Raw genomic sequence first — 19,142 nt, 5'->3', positions numbered from 1 at the left:
ATTTACAGAGTATTTCAAGAATCATTGTGATCCCAACAATAGCTTATTTTAGACCAAAATGTATTATGTATTAAATAGTCCCTTATGAAATACAGTTATAAATGATATATTGTGCAAGTCAACTACATTCCTTGTTCTTTTAGATGATCACCATGTATCTACAAGTGAGTGAAGAAACCTTCCAGATAATATCTTCATATATTTCTATGACTGGATTAATCTTGAAAGATAAAGGACAACTTCAAAAGTATATGGTTATTTTTTTACACTCACCTATAAGTGAGACAGCACTGAGAGGTGCAATAAGCGATAGGGGAGCAAAGGCGTAAGATGAGAACACTCCTAATTCTCCCACAAGCAGCAGGAACAGCCCAAGCCACCATGTCTTTGTTTTGAAGTATGAACGAGGATCTTTGGAACCCGTTAGCCGGATATGACTGTATTTCTACGTAAAGAAAATATGCATATTAAAGTGGCAATGTTCATGGTCATATATTTAACCCCTTACCCCAATAGGATGTAGATTTATGTGAAAAGTCCAGAATACAGCATAACGTAGATCTACATTGGACATGGTGGAAGCCCAAGCAGCCTCGGTTGTCAAGCAATCAGTGCTCTGTTACCATATGAAGTCAGATTGTTACAGACAGTGACACTGTTTGTAACGATCATCCGTAGGTGCCGGTGAAAGGTGTGGGAGGGATGGCGTGTGGTTTGCCCAGCAGGGTAGGGGGATAAAGGGGTGGAAATACATTTTGAAGGCAGAGGTAAGGATGGGTCACTACAATACAAAAATAAAAAAGGGTCCCTATAATAACGATTGCAGAGAGGGGGGGGAGGGTGAGGGGGACCCCTACACTACAGAAAAATAACTAAATCAATTAAATTAAAAATACCTATAAACCTGGGTACTGGTAGACAGCTAAGATGGCTAGTGCGAGGGGGGAAGGTAAGAGAGCTGTTTGGGAGAAGTCAGGGAGGTGGGAGGAATCCCTACACTACAGGAAAAAAAAAACATAATAAAAAAAATAAATCTCTAAACTGCATACTGGCATACAGTCTGCCAGTACTTAAGATGGTGGCGAGGAGAGCTGTTTGGGAGGGATTAGGCAGGAATCAGGGAGGTGTCAGGGCAATCCCTACACTACAATACTATTACCCTTACCAGCTAACTAATTAACTCCTGAAATTCCCAGCAGTGAAGAAGTTTGGTGCAATTAGGGGAGTTCTAATTACCAAAATGAAATGGCAAAGCCAAGAACTTTTGTCATTTCTGAACAAAAAGGATCCCATCCCTGAGAAGCTTTTACAACCATTTGTGTTATTACTGCACAAACGGTGTGTAGATCATTTTAGTGAGAAACCCAAAGTTTGTGAAAACGTAAATTAATTTTTGAATCGCATTTCACGGTAAAATGGCGGCATAAAAAATTCTGAAATAGGCCTAGCCTAATACCTTAAGTTGTCTACATAAAGGTTTGTTGTAATCTAAAAATGACATGCTTGAATCCGTTAGAGCATCTAAACAGCAGCGTTAGATGTACATCTAAGTCGTGCAACTAGCGCTGCTTATTGGCTCAGTGGTGCGATCAGCTTGGGACCAGCAGTGCACTAAGGGTCCCATGCAGAACATCTGTGTGTTTAACCCATTTGTGGGGGTTAAATACACATTTAACCAGGGTTGATTACTAGAATTTTACATGCTCTTACAGATTAGAGCATGGAATTTTTAGACTTTAATGGCCCTGGGTCTTGTAAATAAAAAAAAACAAGACTATTTCTGTTTAAATGAAGTGATAGCAAAAATGCTAAAAATTCTCCAGTATGTTGGTCAAGTTTTTCTCTGAAATTTCCGGTAGTAGAGGTTTAATGACGTATGCAAAAAGAAATGTAATTAATTTTGAAATACCCTCTGTTACATGACACAAATAAATAATTTACTTTAATCTACCTTTCCCTGCTTTTATCAACAAAAAATAAATAAATAAAAATAAATATATATCATATTTAATTTCTGCTTTTAGGAACTGCATGATAAAAACAAAACATTGCAGGTAAAACTTTCTTAGCGACTAGGTGGCATGATTTTTTTTTTTACCTGTAGGTTAAGAGCAATGCTGATTATAAGATGTCCAAATATGGCCAGTAGGGCACCAATCAGATTGTCCTGCAAGAAAAATAACCAAAAATAAGAAATTATTTGTCCCTATAATGAGTCAAAAGCAGATACAAGACACATGCTAATAAAATGTAAGTACTATATTATGTGAGATAGAATCACTAATTACCTCCAATAAGGACGAGGCATTATGTGATTGTGATAACAATGACAAATAAGCCTGAAGCATAGAAATATACCATAACCCTTATCCCCACCCATTTGTGCAAGCGGGTCAAGAAACCCCTCCAATGAAAGGGTAGAAAGACTAATATAATTAGTATAGTAGAATAATAAATGTTTCATGTGAAAGAATATATTCTCCTCTTAATGAATGAGAGATCTCGTCCGCCCTTTTAATTTTCAGATGATCACCATGATGCCACAAAACATTTTATAGGAATAGTAATTAATAGCAAACAGTTATCATTATGTCATAGGGATTGGCTAAAAGTGACATACGGTGTTACAAAGCATAGCGCTTACAGAATTAGCCTTCCTACGCATCATGTTTTTTGTTTTTTTTCTTCAAATGTACAAAAAAAAATGATAAAAAGTAATGCAGACCTATTCACAAAAGATAAAAGTAACAGACAAAATGGACAAGGTTTTGCAAAAGTTTTGATCAAATTTTAGTAAACACAATCACGTCTATTGAAATAAAAAGGATGAGTGAAGAGATAACATTTTTCAACCAATAAAAAAATATACTTAGTTGTTATGTTTCACTTTAGTATTGACTACTTAGTTTTTGCTTCCGTGCGGGACTCTGACAACCTATTTGAAAACCATGAAAAAAGCCTAAGAAACGCCAATACGTTTCCATGAAGGAAGGAAAGGTAGTAATGCAATTTCCTAAATACAGATGCTGTGGAAATAATGCATTCAAAACCCATGAGTTTTAACCATTTACAAACATCGGTGTTTAATTGAATTAGAAGAACAATGAATATGAAGTCAAAACCTTCCTAAATTGAATTCACGGTTTTTGCATTGAAAATAAGAATGGACTGGAATAGGCCAAATTATTTGTTATTCCACAGACACAAAAACATTTAGCAGGTGTGTAAATCTGGATTAATTAATTACATTGTCTCTGCATAAATGTCAACTTAAAGTGACATGATACTCAGAAAATGGCTCTGTTCTATCTAAAATTGAATATTTCAAAATGTAGTTCAGGCCTTTGTTTTGTTCTGTTTGTTAATTATTTTTTTTAATTGGATGTTCCTCTGCTGAATAAACCACTATTATTGTGTGGGAGTGGCCCCTGTCAGCCAGTGAGCAGTATAGCATTTCCTGATAGTTTGTCCTTTAATTATAATAGCTTTTACTTAACCCCTTTTTTATAACTAAAAAAAAATGGCTGAAAAATAAAATCCGGGAGAAGCAGTTTTATGTGCCAATTTAATAATGTATCAGTACTGATCAAGTATGACGTCTTCCGTGACCCATAGAGAAAGCACTCTGACAAGATTCTATTTGGCTGTATCACACATCTAATCTTACGTGAAACAAATAAACATTTAGAACAGGGAAGGCTGGTTCTACTGCAGGTAATTAAACACCAGAGGCGGTGCTGAAATGCTATTAAAGTGACAGTAAACAGTAAAGTTTAATTATGTGTAATTGTATTAAAGGACAACTCAATGCAGTAGAATTGCATAACTAACAAGTGCAGAATAAAAAGACAAGACAATAACACTGAATTTCAAATAAGCAGCAGATTTTTTTTCTGACAAATTAATTTTTTCTCCCATTTTCCAGCCCCCTTTATCATGTGATAGATATCAGCCATTCACAGACTAGTATATGTATACCCTGTGAGCTTGTGCATATGCTCAGTAGGATCTTGTTCCACAGAAAGTGGGAATATAACAAGATTGTGCATCATTTGATAATGGAAGTAAATTAGTAAAGTATCTTAAGTTTATCCTGACTTGAAAGTCCCTTTAAATAGGGTGGCCAAATTGTCGCTTTAAAACAGGACACATAGGAAAAATACATATGTCAGGGCTGTTTTGAATAATGTTCCATTATCTGAAAACCTATTTTTCAGATGTGTCCTGTTTTAAAGCAGCAACCTACTATTAAAGCAAATTAGCAATAAACTTGCATTATTTATTTTGCCTCCATTCCTCTATTTAAGCCTTATTAAGAGTTTTTCCGATTCTAAGAACCCCTAATGCCCCTGGAAGGCTTCACAAACCTAACCCTACCAAATATTTGTCCCTAATTGGCTTCAGCAGAGATGATAAAAGTTAAGAACGACAAAACAATAGAGATTAAGTAACTGTGACTTGATGTGTACACCAAAATAAAATGTCCCTATTGGCTCCTCCAATTAAAGCAAGTGGTGGGCGGGAATTGGCTATCAAAAAACAACTGCAGCAAACACAGCGATAAGGCAATTCCAAACATTTTAAAATGGAAAAAACATAATTTATGTAAGAACTTACCTGATAAATTAATTTTTTTCATATTGGCAAAAGTCCATGAGCTAGTGATATATGGGATATACAATCCTACCAGGAGGGGCAAAGTTTCCCAAACCTCAAAATGCCTATAAATACACCCCTCACCACACCCACAATTCAGTTTAACGAATAGCCAAGTAGTGGGGTGATAAAGAAAGGAGTAAAAAGCATCAACAAAGGAATTTGGAAATAATTGTGCTTCATACAAAAAAAAATCATAACCACCATAAAAAAGGGTGGGCCTCATGGACTCTTGCCAATATGAAAGAAATTAATTTATCAGGTAAATTCTTACATAAATTATGTTTTCTTTCATGTTGGCAAGAGTCCATGAACTAGTGACATATGGGATAGCAATACCCAAGATGTGGAACTCCACGCAAGAGTCACTAGAGAGGGAGGGATAAAACAAAAACAGCCATTTTTCGCTGAAAAAAATTCATCCACAACCCAAAATATAAGTTTATTCTCATAAATGAAAAGAAAAACTTAAAACATAAGCAGAAGAATCAAACTGAAACAGCTGCCTGAAGAACTTTTCTACCAAAAATTGCTTCCGAAGAAGAAAATACATAAAAACAGTAGAATTTAGTAAATGTATGCAAAAAAGACCAAGTTGCTGCTTTGCAAATCTGATCAACTGAAGCTTCATTCTTAAAAGCCCACAAAGTGGAGACTGATCTAGTAGAATGAGCTGTAATTCTCTGAGGCGGGGCATGACCCGAATCCAAATAAGCTTGATAAATCAAAAGCTTTAACCACGAAGCCAAAGAAACAGCAGAAGCCTTCTGACCTTTCCTAGAACCAGAAAAGATAACAAATAGACTAGAAGTCTTCCTGAAATCTCTAGTAGCTTCAACGTAATATTTCAAAGCTATTACCACATCCAAAGAATGTAAGGATCTCTCCAAAGAATTCTTAGGATTAGGACACAAGGAAGGGACAACAATTTCTCTATTAATGTTGTTAGAATTCACAACCTTAGGTAAGCATTTAAATGAAGTCCGCAAAACCCCCTTATCCTGATGAAAAATCAGAAAAAGGAGATTCACAAGAGAGCGGATAATTCAGAAACTCTTCTAGCAGAAGAGATGGCCAAAAGAAACAAAACTTTCCAAGAAAGTAGTTTAATGTTCAAAGAATGCATAGGCTCAAACGGAGGAGCCTGTAAAGCCTTCAAAACTAAATTAAGACTCCAAGGAGGAGAGATTGATTTAATGACAGCCTTGATACGAACCAAAGCCTGCACAAAACAATGAATATCAGGAAGTTTTGCAATTTTTCTGTGAAATAAAACAGAAAGAGCAGAGATTTGTCCTTTCAAGGAACTTGCAGACAAACCTTTATCCAAACCATCTTGAAGAAACTGTAAAATTCTAGGAATTCTAAAAGAATGCCAAGAGAATTTATGAGAACACCATCAAATGTAAGTATTCCAAACTCGATAATAAATCTTTCTAGAAACAGATTTACGAGACTGTAACATAGTATTAATCACTGAGTCAGAGAAACCTCTATGACTAAGCACTAAGCGTTCAATTTCCATACCTTCAAATTTAATGATTTGAGATCCTGATGGAAAAACAGACCTTGAGATAAAAAAGGTCTGGCCTTAATGGAAGTGGCCAAGGTTGGCAACTGGACATCCGAACAAGATCCGCATACCAAAACCTGTGAGGCCATGCTGGAGCCACCAGCAGCACAAACGATTGTTCCGTGATGATTTTGGAGATCACTCTTGGAAGAAGAACTAGAGGCGGGAAAATATAAGCAGGTTGGGAACACCAAGGAAGTGTCAATGCATCCACTGCTTCTGCCTGAGGATCCCTGGACCTGGACAGGTACCTGGGAAGTTTTTTGTTTATATGAGATGCCATCAGATCTATTTCTGGAGGTCCCCACATCTGAACAATTTGAGTAAACACATCTGGGTGGAGAGGCCAATCCGCTTCCCAATTGTCTATACCTGGGATATGAACCGCAGAAATTAGACAGGAGCTGGATTCCGCCCAAACAACTATCCAAGATACTTCTTTCATAGCTTGAGGACTGTTAGTTCCACCATGATGATTGACATATGCCACAGTTGTGATATTGTCTGTCTGAAAACAAATGAACGGTTCTCTCTTCAACAGAGGCCAAAACTGAAGAGCCCTGAGAATCGCACAGAGTTCCAAAATATTGATTGGTAATCTCGCCTCTTGAGATTTCCAAACCCCTTGTGCTGTCAGAGATCCCCAAACAGCTCCCCAACCTGAAAGACTCGCATCTGTTGTGATCACAGTCCAGGTTGGCCGAACGAAAGAGGCCCCTAAAATTATACAATGGTGATCTAACCACCAAGTTAGAGAAAGTCGAACATTGGGATTTAAGGATATTAATTGTGATATCCTTGTATAATCCCTGCACCATTGGTTCAGCATTCAAAGCTGGAGAGGTCTCATATGAAAACGAGCAAAGGGGATCGCGTCCGATGCTGCAGTCATAAGACCTAAAACTTCCATGCACATAGCTACTAAAGGGAATGACTGAGACTGAAGGTTCCGAAAGGCTGCAACCAATTTCAAATGTCTCTTGTCTGTTAGAGACAAAGTCATTGACACTGAATCTATCTGGAAACCTAAAAAGGTTACCTTTGTCTGAGGAATCAAATAACTTTTTGGTAAATTGATCCTCCAACCATGTCTTTGAAGAAACAACACTAGTTGATTTGTGTGAGATTCTGCAGAACGTAAAGACTGAGCGAGTACCAAGATATCGTCCAAATAAGGAAATACCGCAATACCCCACTCTCTGATTACAGAGAGTAGGGCACCTAGAACCTTTGAAAAGATTCTTGGAGCCGTTGCTAGGCCAAAAGGAAGAGAAACAAATTGGTAATGCTTGTTTAGAAAAGAGAATCTCAGGAACTGATCGTGATCTGGATGAATCGGAATATGAAGATATGCATCCTGTAAGTCTATTGTGGACGTATAATGCCCTTGCTGAACAAAAGGCAGAATAGTCCTTATAGTTACCATTTTGAAAGTTGGTACTCTTACATATCGATTCAAAATCTTTAGATCCAAAACTGGTCTGAATGAATTTTCTTTCTTTCTTTGGGACAATGAATAGATTTGAATAAAACCCCAGACCCTGTTCCTGAAACGGAACTGGCATGATTACCCCTGATAACTCCAGGTCTGAAACACACTTCAGGAAAGCCTGAGCCTTTACTGGGTTTGCCGGAATGCGTGAGAGAAAAAATCTTCTCACAGGCGGTCTTACTCTGAATTGATCCAAACATCTTTGAAAAATTTTAATCTGACCCCTACAAACTGAGCTGGAATGAGGGCCGCACCTTCATGCGGACTTGGGGGCTGGTTTTGATCTCTTAAATGGCTTGGATTTATTCCAATTTAAAGAAGGCTTCCAACTGGAAGCAGATTCCTTGGGGGAAGGATTAGGTTTCTGTTCCTTATTTTGTCGAAAGGAACGAAAACGGTTGGAAGCTTTAGATTTACCCTTAGGTCTTTTATCCTGCGGCAAAAAAACCTCCCTTCCCCCTAGTGACAGTTGAAATTATTGAATCCAACTGAGAACCAAATAATTTATTACCTTGGAAAAAAATAGATAGCATACTGGACTTAGAAGTCATATCAGCATTCCAAGATTTGAGCCACAAAGCTCTTTTAGCTGAAATAGCTAAAGACATAGATCTAACATCAATTTTGATAATATCAAAAATGGCATCACAAATGAAATTATTAGCATGTTGAATCAATTTAACAAATGCTAGACAAATCATGATCCGATACTTGCTGCGCTAAAGTTTCCAACCAAAAAGTTGAAGCAGCAGCAACATCAGCCAAAGAAATTGCAGGCCTAAGAAGATGACCTGAATATAAATAAGATTTTCTTAGATAATATTCAAGTTTCTAAAGGATCTTTAAAAGAAGTACTATCTTCCGTAGGAATAATAGTACGTTTAGCAAGAGTAGAGATAGCCCCATCAACTTTGGGGATCTTTTCCCAAAACTCCAATCTAACTGCTGGCAAAGGATACAATTTTTTAAACTTGAAGAAGGAATAAAAGAAGTACCAGGCCTATTCCATTCCTTAGAAATCATATCAGAAATAGCACCAGGAACTGGAAAAACCTCTGGAATAACCACAGGAGGTTTATAAACAGAATTTTTAATATCAAGAGGATTAGTTTCCTCCATATCTAATGTAATCAACACTTCTTTTAACAAATAATGAATATACTCCATTTTAAATAAATAAGAGGATTTGTCAGTGTCAATATCTGAGGCAGGATCTTTTGAATCAGATAGATCCTCATCAGAGAAGGATAATTCAGTATGTTGCTGGTCATTTGAAATTTCATCAACCTTATGAGAAATTTTAAAAGACCTTTTATGTTTATTAGAAGGCAGAATGGCAGACAAAGCCTTCTGAATAGAATCAGAAATAAATTCTTTTAAATTTACAGGTATATCGTGTGCATTAGATGTTGAGGGAACAGCAACAGGTAATAAACTACTACTGATGGATACATTCTCTGCATATAAAAGTTTATCATGACAACTATTACAAACCACAGCTGGAGGTATAACCTTCACAAATGTACAACAAATGCACTTAGCTTTGGTAGAACTGTTATCAGGCAGCAGGGATCCAACAGTGATTTCTGAGACAGGATCAGATTGAGACATCTTGCAAATGTAAGAGAAAAAAACAACATATAAAGCAAAATTATCAATTTCCTTATATGGCAGTTTCAGGAATGGGAAAAAATGCAAACAGCATAGCCCTCTGACATAGAAAAGAGGCAGGAGGAAAAAAAGAATGGGGACTTAAATAATGAAAATATTTGGCGCCAAGTATGACGCACAACAAACAGAAAAAATATTTTTTATCGTCAAAAATGTCCGGAAACGACACACTCGCGTCATAGATGACGCAACCTTGTGAAAGGACCCGGCGTCAACTAAGATGCTGGAAATGGCGAATTTGCGTCAACGAACGTAACTTCGTGACAAAAAAAAATCTTGCAATTAACTTTAGCATTTTGCGCCCTCGTAAGCCTAATTCTGCCCGCGAATTTGAAAATGACAGTCAATTGAAAAAAGACTATACACCAGGTAAGAAATACATTTTCCTAAAAAATGCATTTCCCAGATATGAAACTGACAGCCTGCAAAAGGAAATATACTGAAACCTGAATCATGGCAAATATACGTACAATACATAATTTTAGAACTTTATATAAATACATAAAGTGCCAAACCATAGCTGAGAGTGTCTTAAGTAATGAAAACATACTTACCAGAAGACACCCATATACATATAGCAGATAGCCAAACCAGTACTGAAACAGTTATCAGTAGGGGTAATGGAATATGAGAGTATATCGTCAATCTGAAAAAGGAGGTAGGAGATGAATCTCTACGACCGATAACAGAGAACCTATGAAATATATCCCCATGAGGAAAATCATTGCATTCAATAGGTGATACTCCCTTCACGTCCCTCTGACATTCGCTGTACTCTGAGAGGAAACGGGCTTCAAAATGCTGAGAAGCGCATATCAACGTAGAAATCTTAGCACAAACTTACTTCACCACCTCCATAGGAGGCAAACTTTGTAAAACTGAATTGTGGGTGTGGTGAGCGGTGTATTTATAGGCATTTTAAGGTTTGGGAAACTTTGCCCCTCCTGGTAGGATTGTATATCCCATACGTCACTAGCTCATGGACTTTTGCCAATTACATGAAAGAAATATTATAATTCAAAGGTGTTTTTGTCTCCTTAAAAAAAAAAAAACTTTTTAAAAAAATGCTGGTATTATTAATTCATTTGATCATTTTTTAATATGCATGGTCTAAAGTTTTTGCATTTAGTGTTAATTTATTTCTGTTATCTAATATGCTTAGTTCTCTTGGTATCCTTTGTTGAAATTACATACCTAAGGAGGCTCAGAAGCTGTAATGCACTACTGGGAGATAGCTGTTGATTAGTGGCTGTACATAAATACCTCTTGTCATTAGTTCACCCTATTTGTTCAGTTAGCAACCAATAGAAATTGCTGCTCCTTCAATAAAGGATGCCAAGACAATGAAGAACATTTGATAATAGAAGTACATTGGAAAGCTGTTTAAAATTGTATGCTCCATGCAAATCATGAAAGAAAAAATTTGAGTTTCATCTCCCTTTAATGACAGGGTTAATTTGTCTACATTGAAACAACGTTATGATGTAAACAAATTGAAATCCTTCAAGACAGCCAAATGGCTAAGATGTGCTATTCCGTCCTAACAGCGCTAAAGCCTGGCGCGGTTAGGACAGAATAGAAAGTCAGAATGGCGTTAAAAGGTCAAGATGCACTTTTATGGGTCAATAATATAAACATCTACAGTTTTATATTACATCTATAATTTATCACTTGAGTTCCAAAGCCCTCATCATGCAGTATTACCAAGTGGCTTGAAAAATCCAAGGAAACAGATCAGCCTTGACTCCAGAACTAGCATTTCTGGTTTTTTTCTGTTGTCCAGTTATTTTTCATATATTGTATCTACACACATAATATTGCTTTCTAGGCTCCTGGAGTCTTACTGCCCAAGTCTAATATACTATTATAACTCCTTGCCTTACCTTATATGAAAAAAAATTATCAGCAGGTGCTGCTGCCGTGGTGACAGCGATCTCCTGTAACTGCAGGCTCTGATCATTCTCCATCTTCTTCCCTTTGCTCTCCTTCTATATCATTTTTCAAAGATGTTTTAGACATGGAGTTTAGACCTAACAATTGGAGAAATAAATCTCTTTTGTACCCATCTTCTTGCAGTCCTTGGTCAAGGTAATTGCTAAATCTAATAATATTATTTCCAGGAAGACAATCTTCAAAACAGTTCCACTTCCAGTTATCAAAATGATGCTGATTTCCTAAACATCATACAACAAAACAAGAAAGGTGCGTGAGCATCAAATTCACTTAATATCATATCACTGCTGCATTGCATTAAAAGGGACAGTCAACTCCAAAAATGGTATTGTTTAAAAAGATAGATAATTCCTTTATTACCCATTGCTAAGTTTTGCACAGCTAACATGGTTATATTAATATACTTTTTACCTCTGTGATTACCTTGTATCTAAGCCTCTTTTGACAGCCCCCTGATCACATGACTATTTATTTATTATCTATTAACTTGCATTTTAGCCAATTAGTGCAGTGTCAGCCACAACTCCACGGGAGAGAGCACACTGTTATTATCTATATGGCCCACATGAACTAGCACTCCCTTGTTGTGAAAAGTTAATAAAAAAGCATGGGGTAAGAGGCTGTCTATAGTGGCTTAGAAACAGTCAGAAATTTAAATTTAGTTTAAATGTTATAAAGTATATTAATATAACAATGTTGGTTGTGCAAAGCTGAGAAATGGGTAGTAAAGGTGCTATCTATCTTTTTAAACAATAACAATTTTATTAAAAATATATATATATATATATATATATATATATATATATAAATCAGTCAAATTATATTAATTTGTGGACCAGATTTTTTTTTTAATTGAGGTTTTAATAGATACAGAGCACAACTGGTAGATCAAAATTACATAAATAAAAAAGATCCATGATGTGGGCATTCAGGGGCCAGAATTAACAACAGAAAAGTACAATATTTGTAGATAATACTATGTCATAGATACATGATAAGCATTACCCAAATATACTATTAGGAGATAAACCTCATTTTTTCTAAAGCATTATATCCCCTTAAAACTTTGGTGAACTGTAGTGTCATATGTATTCCCCTAATGATAAGTAGAGGCCTCTCTTGGACCTGTGAAAAGGACTTTTGTACAACAGGGAACTTCAAGGAGAGAAAGGAAAATAGAGAACAAAAGGGCCACACTTTGACCCAAAGTATAGTATGAAGGAACAGACTGTAACAACAAGAAAACGTAAAAATTTAGACATTGAACTAGTCTCAAAGTGAGAGATAAATGCAATATAGTTAAAAGTACTAATAAGTCTACTGCGAATAAGTATTGCAGTGAACTTCACAAATGGCAGCATTCATTCGTATTGGAGTTAGGATTACAGGAGACTAATATAGCAGAGGGCTAATAACATTTAGGCGAATGAGGAAAAAGGAATGCTGAGACTTGAGGTAGATGAAATGAAGTTTTATTCAGGAGCAGGCTTATCATCAGACACAGGGTAAGCTCCTATCTTACGCGTTTCGCGCATGGGCACATGCGCTTCATCAGAGATAACATTTAGGGCAAGTAAAGGATTACATTCAGGGTATACCTCATGGCATGCATGCCCGATATATAACATTTCCATCTATAGTGCCTATCGCCTGTGATATAATTAGAACAAGAAGCAATATAGATAGCAATGTATAGTATATGTGAGAACAACACAGAAGAACCAACATCAAATAAAACCAAACAAATATAGTACGGGCCCTCTTCTTCCTGTACTAGATTTGTTTAGTTTTATGTTTTGTATTTTTAGCAAAAATGTTGTCATTGTATACCCCTATCATTGTACCCAGCGCTGTATACAAATACATTATAATAATAATAATATTCAAATGGGCAATAACAGTTGTGGCGTGTATAGTAAGAATAGACAGAAACGCAGCATAATAAACCGAACATGGGAGCTGCAGGATGCTAGCAAGTAATAGTAATACAATTAAAGGTCAATAGTCCCACATCCATAAATAGAAAAAGATTTAAAAAAAACCCATATAAATAAGATGATCTAGGTTCTGTACTTACTAAACTATCTTACAAAGTCAATAAACTCTTAATATATTTGGGGGATCTATACATATGGGAATGTCAATGATTATGAGAATGTGAGATTAGGCCTCAAACTTCAGGCTTGCCGTCCGTCATTGCAAGGCCTCCTCAATAAGAACCACCATTATGATAAACATAGGATGACTCATAATATAAAAATCCCAAGGAGATGGAAAGTTATAGCAGGCAGATCAGTTGTCTCAAATGATTTCATCCGATGCCGTCTATTAGCAAAACAGGACTGTGGACTAACCTCTCCCTGCCAATTCAGCTGAGAGCAGGGCCATCACTTCTGGGGAGCGCAGCTGTCGCAACTACCAGCCTCACCAGACTTGAAATCCCCTAACAGTGCGCCATGGAATAGAGACTGGCATGACGGTAATCTCTGTCACAGCTGCAGTGTAGTGAGATGCAGTTCACTTTTTCCATCTGGTAAGGATGTTTGCTTTGTGTTAGTAGGTGCGGACCGTGCAGTAGTAAGAGCAGTATTTTACTGGTTCTCATAAGGAATCGCCCATTGATTCTCTCGCTCCCATGTTGTTTTAGTGTTAGCAGATGCTGTATCCTGTTGTGTCTCGCTAGTGATTGCCCACTAATTCTCTAGTTCCCATACTGTTTTAGCTTTAATAAATGCAGTATCCTGTTGGGTCTCACAAACAATCTCCCACTGATTCTCTTGCTCCCATACCGTTGTCGAATCACCAGGGTCTGTTCCTGTAAAAGAGGGAACGGGATGCGTGTTGTTTAATTTCCACTCTGTATTAATTACTGGGACCTCAACATTACAGATTTTAGTGGGGATCCCATTGGTGATCGACTGTATTGTCTAGCAGAAATCCTCCTCAAAGCGAGTAAGGTACATACATAATCATAGTAGGTTCTCCAGTTCCTGAAGTCTCCACTTCTCCATATTTAGTTTTGTTCCCCTTACAGCAGGTGCCTTCTGTAGATATTGCTTAGTCAGTCGTATGTTAAATAACACGTCTTACAGCTTCAATTATGAATACAGCTTGAGCGGCTGTACAAAGTTCGGTAGCAGGTTTACAACACTGCTCAGTAACCCAGATATCCTGGGGGGGGGGGGGTAGTATGCGGCAGCCTAAACCAATGATTCATTAGCCACAATACATGAATGTAATAGGATGTCAACTTCCATAGGCCTTTTCCCTCATGGTTTTGCCAAAGAGCATAGGTAGGTAACACAGTCCCAGAAAGTCCTTTCAAACTCTAATCAAATTCTATAGCGTATTCTAGATAGCCAAAGAAGAAGCTATATGTTGGGAAATGAGCAAAAGAACCCCAATAACTATGCCAGAATCAGGAGCCTTTCCAAGATGCATCCAACCGCTTTGGCAGTCAGCTCCGCCCCTGAAAAGTGCCCCTATTTTTAATAGTACTTTTAAAAAACGGGCACTTATTCATTTAAATTCACTTTAAGTCTTTCCTCTCTCTACCAGGGATCAACTGAGGTTGAGTGTTCAGGAGAGTTGAGAGTCTGCAGAAAAAGTACCCCCGTGAAATAAGAAAGAGGTTTACAACGCTAACAAGGTGGATGTATACCGGAATGGACTTAGATATTGTAGAAACAGATCTTTAAAAAAGGGACATGAAACCCTAATTTGCTTCGTTCTCTTGGTATCCTTTAATGAAAAGGATTCCTAGGTAAGCTCAGTTGCAGTAATGCACTACTGGGAGCTAGGTGCTAATTGGTGGCTGCACATATATGCCTCTTCTCATTGGCTCACTAGATGTGTTCAACTAGCTACTATTGCTGCTCCTTCAACAAATGATTCCAAGAGAATTAAGCACATTTGATAATAGAAGAAAATTGGAAAGTTGTTTAAAATGATATGCTCTATCTGAATAATGAAAGAAAAAATGTGGGTTTCATGTTCCTTTATGTAAGCCTCTCCCCTTTTCACTCTTAAATTCAGGTCTGGTACCTCTATTGCACACTTTAAGCACTGGTTTGCTTTTCACGGATACCAGGCTGCCAAGGTTAAACCCCACCCCTACTACCTATCCCCCTCCAATTTCTCAACGGATTTAAAGCTTTGAGAGCATTCGCTATCTCCCAGACATTTGGTTTTACTTGTTTTGTGTTCTTTCATCCTCACGGAAGATCTGACCGCCCAGCCCCTCTCCGGCCGGATGGGCTCCTGGAACTGCCGGCCAGCTGCTCCTCCCCGAATAATTGCTAACATTCACACCAGGTCGCTCCAGCAGCCCTTCACCCCAGAACTCCGCTCTTTTAGGGATTGGTACCACCTAAGGAGGGCAAGAGGTGGGGTAATTGCCGGAAGGGAGCTCCCTTGGGAACTGGTTTCTGACCCCTCTACAACACCTACTTCCCCTTGGCCTTCTCAGATTACTTTTGATCACCCGTAGCTCCGGCCCCCAGCCATGGATCAAGTCACTTTTTGGACTGTGACATATGGGGCCGAGGGCTTTCCAACGACACCCTGGAAGTGCCGCCGTTCCCCCCCCGGGATCATCCATCTCTGTACCACCGAGACTCTATAAGACAATGGACAATATGGGGGGTGCCAGTCTGTTTGGAGGGGCGGGAATGGCGGGAGATCTGGGGGTCTGATAAGACTCCTTATCAAGATGAGTTGGTGTATAAAAAGTAGTGTGTTTCCACAATAATGTTGTTCTTTGTTTCACCCGAATACTGGTTCTGTCTGGTTATTTGGGTGGGCTCCGCTATAATTACTTTTCTCCGTTACACAGTGGCATGTTCCAACTATAGGAAGGACCCCAGTTGGGGTAGCCGGAGTCCATCACATTTATAATTTGGACTATCCGGTTCATACATAACAATATTGGAAATTCTGGGAACATATTTCCTTTTTTTTTTGGACCCATCTTCACTATTTGCTTTTGCCTCTGCCTGGGGGGGGGGGTGCCCTGATGATCCTCTGGCATCCACCCCAAGTGAACCTTGGAGTATGAGGTTTACAAATGGGGCTTTGTCAAATGGAATATACCAAAATGGGAGAGAGAGAGAGAGAGAGAGAGAGAGAGAGAGAGAGAGAGAGAGAGAGACAGAGAGAGTTCAGTGTCCCTTTAAGGGCTCTTGAGCTGGGCTTTCAATATGTGTTTAGCTCTTGCAAAGTTCCACAGCAAGTAGTGCAAAAATGCCATGTTATAATGATTTGGAACATGTCATTTTCCCACTACAAATGTTTTTTGTTTCTTATAAATTAAACCGGGTCCACTAAAAATGCAAACAAAAATGATATACTAAAAACTTTACAAAAAGACTTCTATTTTTAAATAACCTATTGTGTCTTCAAAAGGAACTTCCATTTTTTTTCTGCTGAAACATGGTAATATTATCACTCACTGGGTAATGGAGTGTAGGTGCTGACATTTGCACACTGGTAAATCTAGTTTTCACTTGATTTTTCGCCCCTGGGGCTGTAAACAACAACTGCCCAAGTCTTATTGAACAGTCTAAAAATAATGATGATGAATGGTGCAGTTTTAAAAATTGCCTATAAAGGTGAAAATGGCAAAGAAAATAAAAAACATGCTGTTATGGGGTATTTAAAAATGAATCAATTTAGAAAGACATGAAAGTGCCATAACAGTCAGAATATTACATTTATTAGAGCATGCAATTTTAAAGGGACAGTATACACCAATGTTCATATAACTGCATGTAATAGACACTACTATAAAGTATATGCACAGATACTGATATAAAAATCCAGTATAAAACCATTTAAAAACTTACTTAGAAGCTCCCAGTTTAGCTGGAACACCCACTGAAAGTGGCTGTATAGTAAAAAGAGCAGACACTCTCCCCCTGCCTCTGCATATGAAAAGACCCTTTACACAAACAGGAGCAAGCTGGAGTAGGTAGACAACAATATACTTCTAAATCATAGGGGCTTGATTAGGAGTATGAAAATCAGCGCAATGTTATTTAAAAATAAGCAAAACTATACCTTTTTTTTAACTAAAACCTGTATGGGCTATATAAATGGCTCATCTACAAAACATTTATGCAAAGAAAAATCTAGTGTACAATGTCCCTTTAAGACTTTCGACCCTACAATACCGTGTTTAACCCCTGCAAAGGGGTTAAACACGGTAGAAGTGCCATTTGAGACCCCCAGAGCACTGCAGGTCCCGAGTGGAAACCGAAGCTGATCCAATAAGCAGTGCTAGTTGCACATCTGAGTCGTGCTGATTGGGTCAGCAGCGGTTTCCGCTCGGGACCTGTAGTGCTAACCACAGGTACCGAGCGGCACTTCTACTGTGTGTTTGACCGCTTTGCTAGTAGTTAAACAAACGGTAGTGCAGGGTCAATAGTCATAAAATCACATGATCTAACAAATTAGAGCATTTTTTTTTTTTACTATTATGGCCCTTTAATAAAATAGCTATAATAATAATGACAGGATATATGGAAGCAGGTGTTTGGAGGAAACACTGACCTCAGTGACCCAAAAGTCCAACCCCCTCTAGAGGTAAATATTACATACCACTGGAAAGTGAGGAAGGCTGCACAATATATTTCTAACTAAAGCAACACAAAACCTAAATATGCAACTAAAAGTATAATAAAAATCAGGCATGTATCTTGATGTCAGAAACTAATAAAAATACTTAGCCATACTCATATAATGTAATAAAATTTTTATTTTTTTCATAACTTAATGCCTATCCAAGGAATTGTAAGGGGATTAGTGCATTTCTTACTGCTCTATTTCTTACCTACATAGCACAAAGCAAGTACTAAGCAGCACACATATGATGACTGTGTACCACTCCTTATTGGTTTGCTGGCTGTATACAATATTTTGCTGTTTGCGGGGGTGTTACAAACACACAATAGTATACAAGGAGAGCTAGTTTTAAAATAAAATTATCTAACGAATTAAAATGTCTCTTTAAATATCTCCCTTTTGAATAAGTATTTAGATAAAATCAACTCTTAACAAAATAGAAACTATACATTGACATATCCATATTTCAGAAATTACGTAAAATGATCTACACAAATAATAATAATAATCTCCTACATTGATTAAAACATCACACACAGACCCAAAATTCACCTGTTCTGTTCCCGTAGTAGCAGCCAGAAAGTACAGTATGGTTAACCAGAATAGTAGTCGGAAATAAGTCTGGCTCTCAGATTGGATGAGGCTGCTGTCAATCACAGTATTTTTAGTCAGATTGCATTCTTATTGGCCCAGATTGCATGACTTGTATGTTATTGGTGGTTAGGGCAGTGCAATATTGACAAGGAAGCAACAAGCAGGAAGTGATTGTCAACATTTGGAAAAAAATAGTGATGTGCTCTCTGCCGACAAAGTTTATAATTGCAGGGCACAAATGTATTATTGTCATTAAAAAATACAAGTAAGAAAATTAATGAGAAGTGTCACACAATATATCTTTAAGGTCTGCCATTTTCCTTTTGTAAATATTCAAACATGAATAACCAGATCTATACTAGTTAAAAAATAAACTGGTTAATAATTTAAACTAGAATATAAATTAAAGTATTTGTATATACGCTAATATATTAGTGCTGATATTTATATTAAACCCAAACTTTATGTATCTTTGAAAAATGCGTTATTTATCGAAGCCTAGACTGATAAAGTGAGCGCGGTTTTTATTTCACAACTGCAGATCTGTTTTGCCCAATTTCTGTACAGAAAATCACGGTAACT

General features: G+C 37.4%; 1 protein-coding gene across 2 annotated transcripts in view; it reads right to left on the bottom strand.

The window, feature by feature from the left end:
* LOC128653728 (NIPA-like protein 3) overlaps window positions 1-18,772 on the bottom strand; it is a 55,709-nt gene extending 36,937 nt beyond the window's left edge. Inside the window, exons 1-4 of one of the 2 annotated variants that reach the window (XM_053707191.1) lie at window positions 18,519-18,772; window positions 11,276-11,566; window positions 2,099-2,167; window positions 274-445 (exon numbers count right to left, since the gene is read on the bottom strand). In XM_053707191.1, coding sequence (XP_053563166.1) covers window positions 274-445; window positions 2,099-2,167; window positions 11,276-11,359 — 325 coding nt within the window. In that variant the 5' untranslated portion in view covers window positions 11,360-11,566; window positions 18,519-18,772. The remainder of the gene's footprint in view (window positions 1-273; window positions 446-2,098; window positions 2,168-11,275; window positions 11,567-18,518) is intronic. The other variant, XM_053707192.1, reaches the window with a different exon arrangement.
* Window positions 18,773-19,142: the final 370 nt, after the last annotated feature.

The sequence above is a fragment of the Bombina bombina genome, chromosome 3 (genome assembly GCF_027579735.1).
Source record: "Bombina bombina isolate aBomBom1 chromosome 3, aBomBom1.pri, whole genome shotgun sequence".
Classification (NCBI taxonomy): Eukaryota; Metazoa; Chordata; class Amphibia; order Anura; family Bombinatoridae; genus Bombina; species Bombina bombina.
Note: the sequence above shows the minus strand (reverse complement) of the source record. Positions and strands in the feature narration are given on the sequence as shown.